Source organism: Antennarius striatus, chromosome 9 (assembly GCF_040054535.1).
Source record: "Antennarius striatus isolate MH-2024 chromosome 9, ASM4005453v1, whole genome shotgun sequence".
Taxonomy (NCBI): domain Eukaryota; kingdom Metazoa; phylum Chordata; class Actinopteri; order Lophiiformes; family Antennariidae; genus Antennarius; species Antennarius striatus.
In genome coordinates, this window is record NC_090784.1 from 8,194,920 (window position 1) to 8,209,830 (window position 14,911).

Genomic DNA, 14,911 nt, shown 5'->3' on the forward strand with positions numbered 1-14,911 from the left:
TCACAATCTCGTTCTTTCAGTCATGACCCATCGCTCATGACCATAGGTGAGGGTAGGAACGAAGATTGAACAGTAGATGGAGAGCTTTGCCTCTCGGCTTGGCTCTCTATTTATTGCAGTATAATAACAGTGCAGTAAAGCAACTGCAATACAACTCCTGCTGCCCCAAATCTCTGTCCAATCTCACATTCCATTGTTCCCCCACTGGTGAACAAGACCCCAAGATACTTAAACTCCTTCACTTGGGGAAGGACCTCATTCCCCACTCAAAGAGGCAGTTCACCGGCTTCCTGCTGAGGTGCTGACCCTCATCCCTGCTGCTTCACACTCGGCTGCAAACTGGACCAGTGAGTGCTGCAGGTCAGAGGCCGATGATGCAAACAGGACCACACCATCTGCAAAAAGCAGCGATGCAATCCTCAGGCCACCAAAATGTAAAACTTTACCACGACTACACCTCGATATCCTGTCCATGACAAACGAGATAGAGAATTGGTGACAAAGCGCAGCCCTGGCGAAGGCAAACAACCACTCTGAACAAGTTTGACTTACTACCGAGAACTCGAACACAGGTCTCACTATGGGCGTGCAGCGATTCGATGGCCCTGAGCAGAGGCTCCCTCACCCCATACTCCCACAGTACCTCCCACAGTAAGTCCCTGGGGACCCGATCGTATGCGTTCTCTAAAGCCACAAAACACATGTAGACTGAATGGGCATACTCCCAAGCCCCCTCCAGGATCCCTGCAAGAGTAAAGAGCTGGTCCGTTGTTCCACGACCAGGACGGAACCCACATTGTTCCTCCTCAATCTGAGGTTCGTCATTCAGCCGGAGCCTGCCTTCCAGCATCTTGGAGTAAACTTTCCCAGGAAGACTGAGGAGTGTGATGCCCCTGTAGTTGGTGCACACCCACTGGTCCCCCTTTTTAAAATGAGGAACCACCATCCCAGTCTGCCACTCTTTCGGTACTGTCACAGACTTCCAAGCTATGTTAAACAGGCACCCATGACAGCCGCTCAACACCCAGGGCCTCCATCCATCCATTCATCCATCCATTTTTTTGTAGACTAGATGACTGTAATTGTCTTTTCTACATCCGCTTTTCAGCTTTGTCGGTCACCGGTGCTGCTGTTTCCTACCCCAGCTGACTATGGACAAGAGGCAGGGTATGCTTTGGATGTGTTGCCAGCACATTACAGAGCAAGATTTTTATCAGTATAAATTAAACTCAATTTTCACTGCAAAACAATGCAGAGAGAAAGAAAAGGACCAGCCAGTAGAGGGTTTATTACACTATGACCACTGGAAGTCGCAACACTTCCCAGAATGATTTTCAAGGCTAATAAATTTGGTTTAAGGGCATAAATCTAAATGTCATCATAGTAATGTTGTAATATCAGATTAGATCAAGCCGCAGATATTACCTTCATTGCAAGTCATTACTGCTGCCATAGTAGCATTAAAACGGTTTCAGTGGATGGATGAATGGATGGATGGATGATAAAAATCATATTTAGGTGTAAAAATGTGGAAAAAAGGTGAAATATTTCATTGAACCTGATCTCTGTTCTGTGAAATGCTCCAACATGCATGTTGTCATGCTGTTAAGATTACTCAAATCGGTGAACAAATATACCCACCATGCAAACACAGACTCCAGAGTGAAGAACAAAAATCAGGGCTTTACTCTTTTTTACACAATTCCAAATAATGACAGCTAGACAGGAAGATTAAAAGATTCACACAAAACTTATAGACAGTCTTCTGCTTGAGCAAAGAAATGGAATTCAAACAGCTCACAGCAAGATTCCAAGGATTTTAATTTCAAGGGCTCAAACATGAATGGTAATAAAAGATAGATGGGAAGAGGTAGAGGAACAGACAAGCTGGCAAAAAGAGTTAAAAAATCTTCAGGACTTTCAGGTTTACCACAAATAGAAACTCACATTTCAGCAAATTCAGGTGGAATTTACGCCTTCACACATAATTTGCATTTGATAAATATTATTTGTCTGTGTGAGCAACTTTGTGTGTGTGTGTGTGTGTGTTGTGTGCATGGGGGGGGGGGCATTACCAGCCCTCTTTCTTTGAGAACTAGATTAACAAGATTTTTTTGCACTTAATCTCTATCTGTCCTCAAAGAGGTTTAGAGTGTGTGTGATCCACATTGTCAAAAGACACAATGACATAAAAAAAAAGTATTCACACTGGACGTGATTCATTAGAGAGTATACACACCCAACCAGTGACGACATAAAAGAGTCATGAGAACTGGACAGAGAAGGCTGGCTCAACAACGACCAAAGGAACCAATCAACACTGAAAATCAACTTCTAGTAGACCCTGGTGTGCTGGGCCAGGATCATGAAATCACATCAGCGCCCAGGGCCCATCAGAGTCCAATAGAAGCCAGAAAGTCTGGCTCACCAAACAATCCAGACTGCAGATCCACAGCAACAGAGTGACCCAGGATCACAAACAGGCCCAGAGCCCCGAATGTACCGTGACCAACGCAGCCGGATGAAATAATCAGAACTGTATCCACACCAGGAAAAAAACCCAGACCTGTCAGTCCTTCATTGAAAAATATTGTCCATTTCTTTGAAATCTTTACATCCAACTGATCATGTGATAATACTGTAATCATAATTATATCATAGTGCAGTAATTAATCGAGGAAGTAACTAAATATCCTGTATCGCTTTACTTATGATGATTAATCTGAGTTCTTACAGGGCAATATAATTCCTTCTGACTAGAACAGGGTCACAGGAGACCTTCCATACCTTCATTCAGATTTATGACCTTATTACTTTCGCAGTTGGCAGAAAATAGAGGACAGAACAAGGGAAGTCTTTCCAAATCCAGTCAACCTTTTACTATGGCCTCCTGTTGCAGAAATGCTTTAATGACATTGAGAGTCATGCAATGAAATCCTCAGACAATGATCAAGATGTGTTCTTCGGGGTATGGAAATGTTATTCTGTCTGTTGCTCGTTTCAGTATAGTCTGGTATCATTACTGCTTTGAAATGGAAGTCTACAGCATGTGTTTAGACATTTGAGATTATGCACACAGTCTGCTTGCTGTTCAAGCGGTTAAGTTGTGAGAACACCGCTGCAGGGCACCAGCTTCTAGAAGCAACTGACGCTATCGGTTTGGCAAAGTCAAAGGTATAACAAATGATGAGGCCGTGGGAAGCATCCTCTTTCCTCAAAAATCTTGTAAAAACTCGAACAGAAACTCTATATGACTAAAATTGCAAAGTATTAACTTACCCTCTACTGAAAAACAAACTTTAATGACCCCCATTATTTCTGAAAATGTTATTTCTCCTGTGGTATTTAAGGTCATGGATTTCACAGGAGTTTTTTTCTTGAGAATGCAGAAAGCATATGTTCTTATTCTTGTCTTAAGATTATTTCGCCAGTAAAAACAAGGTCCAGCAATCCTGCGTTTCCACATCAACACAGATGGATGAGGCCGCTCACCAAAACTATCAGTACTAGTCAGGAGGGGCATTAAATTATCTCATCCTAATACTCGGCAGGAATACGGCACACATACGTATCATATGTATTTACACACCCACATATCAGTTTGTGCACATCTGTGGTCATACACAGATGTGACTAAGATTTTGTGAGTTAAGATTTTATTTAAAAAATTGGTGTTGCTTTACAGCTATTGGGGAAAAACAAACTGATGACCTCAAAATGTACTCTGAGAGAAATAATGAAAGTCCATTTGGCTGATTGGTTGCTTGGATGGCAGACTTGACGGCTGGCTGGGTAACTATGCTGACCTGGGTGCATCCAAATTAGATATTGGCATGGTTGCATGTATTACACAGTGGGGGTTCTGCTCTTGCTCAGCCACCCTGCTGCTCTAAATCTGATTGGTGCTCAGCTCAACAAACACAATGCAACAGCAGGAGGACAGTATCTCCATATTGTCATTAAATTGCAGATAATAGCTAGACTAAAACAAAATGCAACGGATACTTTTTTAACGTTTATTTTTTATCTCTCCTAGAATCCAGTTGCATATATTTTTGTTCATTTGTCTTTTCCCTGTCACCAAGTCTACTGGAAGTATTACAGTATTGCACATGTTATAGCACTAAGTGAAAGCCTGTCACAGTTCCACATGGATAGATGACATTAAAGAGCCTGAATCAAAACGAGTGACATATGAACAATGCACATCTGATCGTTGTAGTGGTAGAGGTGCAAAAACATCCATCCATTCACATCAGACACTGGCAGCGAGTCACTCGTAAATTGGCTATAGGAATGAAAGAAAGAGTAGATGGAAAGAATGCTAGTGACCTGCAGAAGGTGTGAGAGAGTGGGAAAGCCAGGCAGGATGAGACAGGAAGAGGAGAACAGGAGAATAGGATGAGGTGACCATCACGTTTCCCTATCTTTGATCAGTGGCCCATGGGAAATCAAGGCAAAGTAGAGAGCTGGACCAGGGCTCCTGAGGAGCTTCTCATTCTTCCAAGCTTTTTACCAATTTGTGCAAAACACACAGATCTCACAGAAATGGTCATCTTGCAGCAGATTTTACTGGAGCTGTCCCATTATATGCAGAATTTTAAAAATATGGCATCTACATTTTCCATTATCAGAGGGCAAACACCTTTTAGTGAAGAAAGTTTCAGAATAGGTTTTACATGATCTACTGAGATAAGCAGGTCTATGCATTTCCCTGTATTGCAATAAATATTATTGTTCATCATGAACACAGTAAAAGGCGACATATTATTGGGGTGGGTGACAGCTTTTCTGTCCATCTTACTTCATTTATGGAAACAATGAAAAGATTTCAATATTTATTCACGAAATGTGGTAAGCAGGAGGCCTAAAGGAAGACCAAAGAGGAGGTTTATGGATGTAGTGAAAGAGGACATGAAGGTAGTTGATGTGAGAGAAGAGGATGCAGAAGACAGGGTTAGATGGAGGCAATTGATTCGCTGTGGCGACCCCCGAGGGAAAGAGTCGAAAGGAAAAGAAGAAGAAGATCCATCCATCCATCCACCATCCATCCGGCCGTCCATCCATCCATCCATCCATCCATCCATCCATCCATCTATCCATTCATCCGCTTTGCTGGTCACCGCGTCCCTTTCCCGGCGGACAAAGGGACGCGGGTGAACGGCGGCGCACCCCGGAGCCACATGAGTGAAGGAAAACATCTAATACACACACTCGCATTGATCAATTCGCATAAGTTAAATGCTCTTAGACGTAGAAGGAAGTCGAAGAACCCGGAGAGAACATCTGCAGAGAACGGGGAGAACATACAAACACTCGCACAGAAAGGACTCGAAGCCAGAATCTTCGAGCTGTGAGGTGACTCCCACTGCGCCACCGAGCCACCCTCAGGTTATTTCTAACAACTGATAAATCTTTAATCAGCGATGGGATCATTGAAAGTCCAACTGTACAAATTAATGATGCCTGTGGTGAATAAAATAAATAGAAAGTAAAGGTGTATGAAGTCAATTATAGAGTGCAAAGTAAAGTAAAGAAACTCCTCTACTTTATTTCCCTTTTCGATTCACTTCTCTCAGGTAGTTAGTGGGTTTAATACTTCTTTTTTTTATTGTTGGCTCTGCTGATGTCTCATTTGGCCGGTTGTGTAATTAACATTAATAATCAATACATTTGTTTTTCTAAAAGTGTAAAGTTTGGTAACACCGTCGACGTTTCAGATACAGTATTTGGATCTCACCAGCGCATGTTTTCGTTCCTCTCTACTGCGTAACGGGCTCTCCCGTGAACGCGTGCGCCACAAGCCACGCTCCTCTCGGGCGTGACGCCGACCAATGGTAGCGCGCGCGAGCCATGGAAGGACGTCACACAACATCATCAGTAGCAGTCCGGACTGCCGTGATGCTCCACTCGCCTCGCAGTCTCCTGTACGTCGCATTCCTGCGTATGAGCGACCACTTGAATGATGCGACTAGAGCAGTTTGACTGTTGAAGGAGCGAAGGACAATTTGCTTGAATGATAATACATGTTTTTCAGCGGTAGGAGAAAAACTAACTGGCTGTCTTTTACTCCCAACTGGATTTTAAAGCTACTTTGATGCGACCACTTAGCTAGCAAGCTAACTAGGGATGTTTACAGAAACTAACATCAACCACTTTGTTTGTATTCTAGCAAGCTAAATCAGAGAAACCGATATATAGACGTAGCGGTTACACATCTGTATGTATGGAAACGTTCAGTGAAATAATTGTTATATTATCTCAAACTGGACATTTCTCATGTTTAGGGCTCCGTTGCCCGCTACTTGCTAATTTCCATTGGTGACTATAGTAAACTGTTGAAGGAGTCAGGATCAGACGGCTTTTTCAGGTGGAACTGAGTCAAGCTCCACTGTTTCACTGTTTGTTCGATTTTGCAGGAGTTACACATTACATGCTGGAAAAACTAGTTATTTGAGATGAAATAACTGTACAAAGGCGTAATTGCACCCCAGTTTTAAAGCGGATCGGGTCGAGAAACGCATGTCATTTAGCCGATACCACTGTTTACGTGAGGACGGGGTGGATGAACGCTACAAATCGCCCACATGCTTTGGACTTTTGAAAGCCATCTGAAGAATAAGGTGGGAAACGTGAGCGCACAGCCTTTGCGGCCCGGGGGAAGATGGCGGAGCGTTCCAGCTGGAGGTGGTGAAATTAAAACTTGGGGACGTCTTGGATTTACCGTCAGTCATCTTATCTCAGATCATAGGACACATGCAGGCCAAAAAACGCTACTTAGTCCTTGTCTCCGCCAGTGTGTGTTTTGTTCTGTTCTATTGTTTTGGAGGAATACAGAATCTACTGTCTGGCCGCGACTCCGGGACGCGCTGGCGTCCCGAAGCCGTGTACATTGAGCCTTACGGCTTGTGGGAGGAAGGCAGGAGCGATGATGACAAAAGACAGATAACTCCTAGCTTGAAGAGTGATGCTGACTCTGGCGTTTTTCCCGCAAAACACTGTAGGATGGACTCCTGCTTTGATTTCTCTCTGTGTGAGAAGAGGAGTTTCAAAGTTTACGTCTACCCCCGACACAGAGGGGAGAAGATCTCAGACACTTATCAGAATATCTTGTCAACTATTGAAGAATCCAGGTTCTATACACCAGACCCAGGAAAAGCATGTTTATTTGTCTTAGGTTTGGACACTCTGGATCAGGACCATCTTTCACCTCACTTTGTAAATAACATGAAAACAAAAGTTCAGAATCTTCCTCTGTGGAATGGGGGCAAAAACCACATAATCTTTAATTTATACTCTGGTTCTTGGCCAGATTACAAAGAAGATCTTGACTTTGACATTGGCTTCGCCATGTTGGCCAAAGCTAGCATCGGCACTGATAACTTTAGACCTAACTTTGATGTTTCCCTTCCTCTTTTCTCTAAAGACCATCCTAAGACAGGAGGTGAAAGTGGCTACTTGAAATATAACGGCCTTCCGCCTCAAAGAAAGTACATGCTTGTTTTTAAGGGGAAAAGGTACCTAACTGGAATAGGGTCAGAAACGAGAAACGCTTTATACCATATTCATAATACAGAGGACGTGATCCTCCTGACCACCTGTAAGCATGGGAAAGACTGGCAGAAGCACAAGGATGCACGCTGTGACATAGACAACGCTGAGTATGACAAGTAAGTGACATTTGTTTACAGTAGAACCATGACTGGTTCCTTTTCATTTTATACCAAAATAATGTATGTTCTTGTCTTGCCTTCTGTCAAACCCTTGTCTTTTTTGTCAGTGTAATGGTTTATGTGTTCCTGGTTCAATTCTTATTATTTGGCACTGCCTGTCTTTACCATAAGTGTTATGTCTAATATGAAAATTTTGATAGAACACCAGTTTCCTCACTGGAGTGAAGCCTGACTTTTCAAAATGGGCTCTGTAACCATGGTACACTGTCTTAACCTTATAGAATTGTTTAAAGAACTGGCAGTGGTCTGATTATGTTTATTTATCACAACATTTTATAGTCTTATGGTCATTTTTTTTAGTGGTAATGTTTACTTATATGCTTCCTTGTTCTTGGTTGAGTGCCAGATGACTAGTCAGATGACTACTGTAAGTCTGTTATGTATATAAGTAATCCATCCTTATATTCCCTATAAAGTAAGCGCAGTATGTGATGATAGCACAGTGCGCCCTCGTTCGTTGCTGTTAATGCATTCCAGGAACCACACGCCATTAAGGAATTCCGCGATAGAGGGACAAACTATTTATATTATTATTTATGGTAATTTAAATGTTTATAAGCCTCCACATGCTGATATTAAACTACCTTCTATCTGCATTACCTTTTCCTACACTCTTATCAACTGTTCAAAGCACTTTTGTGTCTCACGTAAGTCCGACGCTTACGGAACCGAGCGCACTTCCAGAATCAATAGAATGCACGTATGGCATCACATGACTGGCTATCAAAAATCTGCGACGAGGTGAAGTTGCGAGCTTTGATTCGCGAGGGCGCACTGTATTTCAGAATGCCACATGGCCTGAGAGCTGTCAAGACCCCATGTTTTTGCAGCAGAATTAGTTTTTACCTTCAAATTCTGAATATTACTCTATAATAAAAGAAACACTGAAGTAGAGAACCCTTAATGCTTTTTAATGTTTCTCATATGATATGTCTTTATTTACAAAGTTATACATCATGAGGCACTGATAAGTAGATCAGCTCTAATGTCAGCCACAAAAGCTGTTTTATTAATTTACTTTGTTTGATATGCCCATCTGTCCACATAGCCTTGTATTCAGCTAGAGATGAATGTGCCTTTCTTGCTCTTAATGGGTCTATCCTTCTGCCTGTTATTGTACTATAATTCCTAATCCTCTCTGACAAAATTGTCAATACAGTGCCACAAAGCACAAATTCACCGACCAGCTGTCACTTGCACTTACAAAACAGTTTAGTGAACAAATGTATGTGGACAGTTTTAGCTTCTCTAACTTGCTGAAAACAAATATAACGCTGAGTAATACTGTCTTTAGCCTCAAACTCCTAAATCTTTTTGAAAAGTGAGCTAACCATTCGTAATCAAAGGTATGACGTTGAATGCAGCATCAGGTGTTCCACTAGTGTGATATCTCAAGTATGCATCAAACACGTCATTGTAAAAGTTGAGTTAACATGACTGAGAAAAAATTTGCATGATATTTTATCCCGTCCTAAAATTGGAAGATAACTACCTTCAGATAATTGAAAGCATATACAGGAATGTGCGGTGAGGTTCATGGCTGGTGAGGCACTGACTTCATCATAATGAGACAAACATGAACCTACAGTGTAGCTCATTCACCATTTAATTAGCAACAGTGAGTGGATTATGTTTAAAGTCTCATAGCAGAATTATTTACACATACAAACTAACACAAAAATACGCATATGTGATTTAAAAAAATGTTGTTACCTACATGTTTGTTTATACGTCATGTTTACTTATAAATGAAGTCCACGCACAGCTCCTTCCGAGCAAAAGCATCAAAAAAATTTTGAGTTGAGATATTTAATCCTCCATTTTTATAGGAAGGCAAAGCCAGCCGAAAAAACAAATGAATGGCTACACTTGACTTGCTGACTATAGATTGGAGCTTGCTGTCACTTACTCTGTGGCCGAGGAGTCCCAAGAAGAATCCCTGGGATCACCAGCGCCCCCTACCATGAGGCAGGAGTAGTGCGGGCCTCACTTAATGCTTCTTTCCAGTCGTTTTAGAATCGCTCAACTCAAGAAAGACGTTACACACATACAGTTGTTGACAAAAACACTGTATGTTATATACATTAGCTAAACTATGGAAATGTAGTTCATATAGCAAACATGTGTGAACATTTTAATAGCGACACATAGAGAGATAGTATAACGGTCTCACTGTTTAGCTACCAGCCCATCTAGCCCAGTCATTGTGCAATCCATGGTGGGGCTTGCGTGGCTGCTGCCTCACCCAATGTCTTTTCTCAGTATTTCAGCAGTAAATGTGAAAATTCAGCAATTTTGAGTAAAAATAATCTAAATTTAGTGACGTCAAATGGAAAATGACTTTATAATACACAGCACTGGATAAATATAACCATTTATTTTATTTCTTCCATTTTCCGCGCCTCACCTGTCTTCCCTGACCTCACATCACTGTAGCTACACCATTTTAAGATGGTTTTTTTTGTTTCTTTATTCCTCTCTAGCAGCTTTCTACTTTTTCTTTCTGTCCAAGGTGTGCTTTTATTTAGCATTCAAGCCCTGTGGTGAAAAAATCCTAACAGGCCTGCACTGAAAATGCTGCACCAGCTGAAGCTTTTAGAAGACATACTTATGCGTTTTGAAGGCAATGTTGCTCCTCTGAAAGTTTCTTTGTGGTCTTCACTCAATTCTACACTTAAGTTTCACTGCTTTTTGCCCAAATCGGATGGGCAAGCTGGTGTACATCTCACATCTGTAACTTTGGACCGTTGGATACTTTTTGTGTCCCCCTTTAGACTGTGCTATGTTGTTTCTGACTATGTGGTGGATGTTTGACTGAGGCTTTCTGGAGTGGATTAGTGTGGACAAAGTGCTGGTGCCAGTGAGGGGAAGCCACTCTGGTCCTTGTTTGCTCAGTTATTTCCCAGAAAAACCCAACTGCATCAATCAGGAATGCCCTGGCCCCAACACTTGTCCTTGGTGACCCCTGCTGTGACAGATCCCCATGTCAACTCATTATTTTTTGTTGCTATTTGCTCGGTTTAGATTTTGTGAGATTACATAAATTCAGGGAGTCTGAAAAATATGAAATCTTGCTGTAATAGATAGATAGATAGATAGATACTTGATTAATCCCGGAGGAAATATGGATTACTGTCAGAATGAGTGACAGTAAAGGACAGTAAACTGGTCCTAAAGCACTTTCTTGACATCTAAACATTGATCATAAGAGGACTGTCATGTGTGTCTCTGCCTCAGTTTGAAGGTAAATCAGCTTCATGACATTCATATTTAGTTACCAAACATATGAAAACAAATGTATTGGTATTATAAACCAAGCACACCCAACGTAGTTAAAAATCAACGTAGTGACGAAACGACTTTGTGTTGGCAAATCATGGAATGCACTGGGCGGACATTGCGAAGCCGTAGATGAATGTTAGCAGGCTAACTGGAGAAAGAAAGCTAACTAATCGTGAGATTGGGAAAGGAGCTAACGTTATAGGAAAAGGCACCTGTCAAAAGAGCAAGTGGAAAAGACAGTTTGGAGAAATGATAGTTCTGTTAGCTGACTACATTAACAGAACTGTATATAGTTACTTAAAGAGCGTTTTTGTCAGATGCCCGAGGAGCCTTTTGGATACTACATCGATGGTCCCATTCCAAACGGAAACCATAGCTGGACAGACTGTTCGTGCTAGCCCGCTAGTTTCACTCAGAATTTGTTGCCGTTTTCTGTGTCGTTCCTGCTGTTTGGACACCCTGCTCAAAAACATGAAAACTGTTCGAACAGTTATGACACTCTAAAATGATGTTACCTGGGAAGTCCATGTATAGTTATTTCTTCTCCTAACATAGCAGATGCCTTACGCCATATTGTTCACGTGATTCCTTCTGGCAGATGCGCTGTGATTGGTTGGGTGCCGTGATTGGTTGGGCGCTTGATTGGCAGGTAATGGGTGGAGTTAGTGACAGCGTGAGACTTTCAAGTGAGCTTTTTCAAATATACAGGTGGGGATTCTATTCTGTCTAGTCTTGTCTGTTCTAGTATACCCTCAGTAACAGTGGTAGTATCACTTAGTCAACAGATTATGGATTGATGGTGGGCTCAATCTATTCAAGAGTTGTATTCCTTGTTCTGGGTTCTTTTAATGGCTTTGGGCTTCCATTATTTATTCACAAGGCTGTTGTATCAGATAGAAAAATGTGATTCTTTGGTTACAGCAAAGCCTGAAACTGGATTGAAAATGTTCATAGCTAACAATTTTTCAATGTTCTATGTACAAAAAAGAGGATAAGTGTAAAGTGCATTTCTTAGTCAGTTATACATTTTTAAAGAGAAGTTTGTTTGTGCCAGAGCTGGGAGAAATATTTTGCACTGTGCAGTGATTTTTCTTAATTGAACACAGCTTTAGGCTATTTAGACTCACTTGTTTCCCATTACAGTCTTTTATGTGTATACCCTAGATTTTTTTTTTATCATATCTGTTGTGTGAGGCTAAAATTAATGCTTTTTATTAAACAATAGCTTATGCAGTGAATTCCATATTTTTCTTGAATAGCTTGATGTGACTGACAATGTTTAGTGATGATGGGAACAACACATGAATTTTTAAGAATTTTTTATCCCTTTGGATTGTTTTTTTCTCTGTTGAGGATGAGCTGGAGTCCTTCTCATTCACACACGTGTTGTTGATGTTGTTCTTGTTATTTTTATATTTTTTTATGAATGACTTGTTTGCCTGTTCTCTTTGGGTATTGGGTAAACTGTGGTTCTGGGGTTTCTTTTGTTTGGAGTGCAGTTTAGTTGGGACTTTCCCTCTTTTGCAGGGAATTCATTCATTCATTCATTCATTGTCATATGACCACCGCTATATCCGCCGCAGCGGGTCACGGGGAGCTGGAGCCTATCCCAGTGGCATAGGGCGTGAGGCAGGGGACACTCCGGGCACGACGCCAGTGCACCGCGGAGCCACACACAAAGACATACAACCACTCACACACACACTCATTCCTACGGGCAATTTGGGACCAGCCAATCAACCTGAAGCGCATGCTTTTGGAGGTGGGAGGAAGCCGGAGAACCCGGAGAGAACCCACGCAGACACAGGGAGAGCATGCGAACTCCGCACAGAGCGGGACTCGAACCCGGGTCCGCCGTGTTGTGAGGCGGCAGTGCTACCCACTGCGCCACCGTGCCGCCCTGCAGGGAATTCAGATAGTTAAAATTGTATTTGACAGGACCATGTCCCCAAAAGCTTATTATTCATGCATTCATTCATTTTCTAAACCGCTTCTTACGTTTTCGCTGGTCACAGGGGTGGCTGGAGCCTACCCCAGGGGACTTACGGGCATTAAACGTGATGCGCTCCTTAATTAAAAGTACAATAATCCCTTGTTAATGCGTTCCAGGACCACCCATGAAAAAAAAATTCCACGATTTAGCTATTTATTTTATTATTTACGGTAATTTAAAAGTTGAACGGTAATTTAAAAGTTGAAAGCCCTCCCCATACTGATATTAAACCACTTTTTATCAGTATTACCTTTACCCACACTCTTATCAACTGTTTAAAACACTTTTGTATTAAAGAAAAGTGTTTCTTTAATACACGGAAGTGTGCTACATTCCATGAGTCTCAGACCGCAACACACACACTGATGCTGTCTACCAATAGCATGTGCGTAGCCAAGAATTCCAGCTGAATTCTTGGCTACTTCCTGTTCTGAATGGGCAGGGTTTTCTGAAGAATTGAGACTGCAAGCAATATTCCATATTTGAATTTCACAAGTTAGTTAAAGTATGTCTCCATAAGGTGAAATGAAATGGAGTTAAATTTCTTCTGCTCTCTTCTACTACTCTATCCTGCTGCTGTCTATCTTATTCTTCCATCCTCTCTGGATACTGCTGCTGCAATCATAAAAATTTCCCCACTGTGGGACTAATAAAGGATTATCTTATCTTAATGTATCTTATTTGGAGCACTGCTGTTTTGACCCAGTATGTGCGGTCAACTTTTTGCTCCCTACTTCTTAAACTCTGTCCTTCAGATAGCTGTACACGGTCACAGCATACAAGTCTGTAATACAGCCAAAGGAGAGAAGAAAAGATACAGCAGGAGGCAGGTCAGATGCAGTTTTAACCTCAAACTGAAATCCCTCTCACAGCTTGTTTCCAATTAAGAGGTCCTGCCAAGTGAGAGAGTATGAGAGGGAAATGATGGGAGATACACATTGGAGTGGGACACAAACTGAGAAAGTGAATTGGTGGAATACAAAGAGAGAACAGTGGGAGTCTGAGAAAGTGAAGGAGAAAGTGAGAGCGAGAGAAATTTTGAAAAAAAGAAAAAATGCATTCCAGCCAACCAGTAGCAAGAAGTGAGTGCAATGACTGGCTGGATGCTGGCATTTGTCTACTAAGTGTATTTATAGACTAGCAGGGTTTTAATCCTCAATATTGGCCAAAGCCCCTAGCAAAGGGCTGTTAGCCAAGTTGATGCAGGCTTTATAGAGCTTGGGGAAAACGATAATCATTCAGGGAGGATGGTTGATCTTTGAGTTCCTGTGCATTAACTTCACATGCTTTTTTCACAATTTTATCTGCTATATTTAGAACATTGGATCAGCATTTCCTTTCCTTTGGTCATAGTGGTTTTGCTCCTTTTACTCTTGATTTTCCTGCCTTTCTAGATATTAAATACAGTATTTACTAAATATTTAAAGTAAAAATACAAATTATAAGCATTACTCATAAAGAACAGATCAGCAAAAACGTTTTAATGCTACTGCCATTTCTTAGATCACTATTTTCTCTGATTTGTTTTTCAAAAATGTACAAAGGTTACTCTTAAAGGTAAAGTTCTGTGTCACATTTGAGTATCTCACTCATTATTCTTTGCTTTATAAGGATGACAGAAAGTTGAACGGAGAGCATAAAATATTATTCATTGTCCGATTTAGTGGAACTTAATAAGCTAATCACAACACATTTTCCAGTTAATCCAGTTAAAATCGAGTTAATTTGTGTGCACTGTAGTACACATTTAATTGTTGCTTATGTTGTTAATGCTATATATTCAACTTGGCTATTTCATAACATTTGTTACTAAGAACAACTGTAGCTTTAAAATGATCCCGCATGTGGAGGGGTGGGGTCTTTAGCTGTTTTTTCCTGTCTTTTCAAAATTACTTGCATCCCA

The 14,911-nt window shown here is 41.3% G+C and overlaps 1 protein-coding gene across 1 annotated transcript in view; it reads left to right on the plus strand.

Annotated features, from left to right (window-relative positions):
• The first annotated feature begins 5,896 nt into the window (after window positions 1-5,896).
• Window positions 5,897-14,911, plus strand: part of LOC137601901 (exostosin-1a-like) — a 29,226-nt gene continuing 20,211 nt past the window's right edge. Inside the window, exon 1 of the mRNA XM_068324378.1 lies at window positions 5,897-7,670. Coding sequence (XP_068180479.1) covers window positions 6,757-7,670 — 914 coding nt within the window. The 5' untranslated portion in view covers window positions 5,897-6,756. The remainder of the gene's footprint in view (window positions 7,671-14,911) is intronic.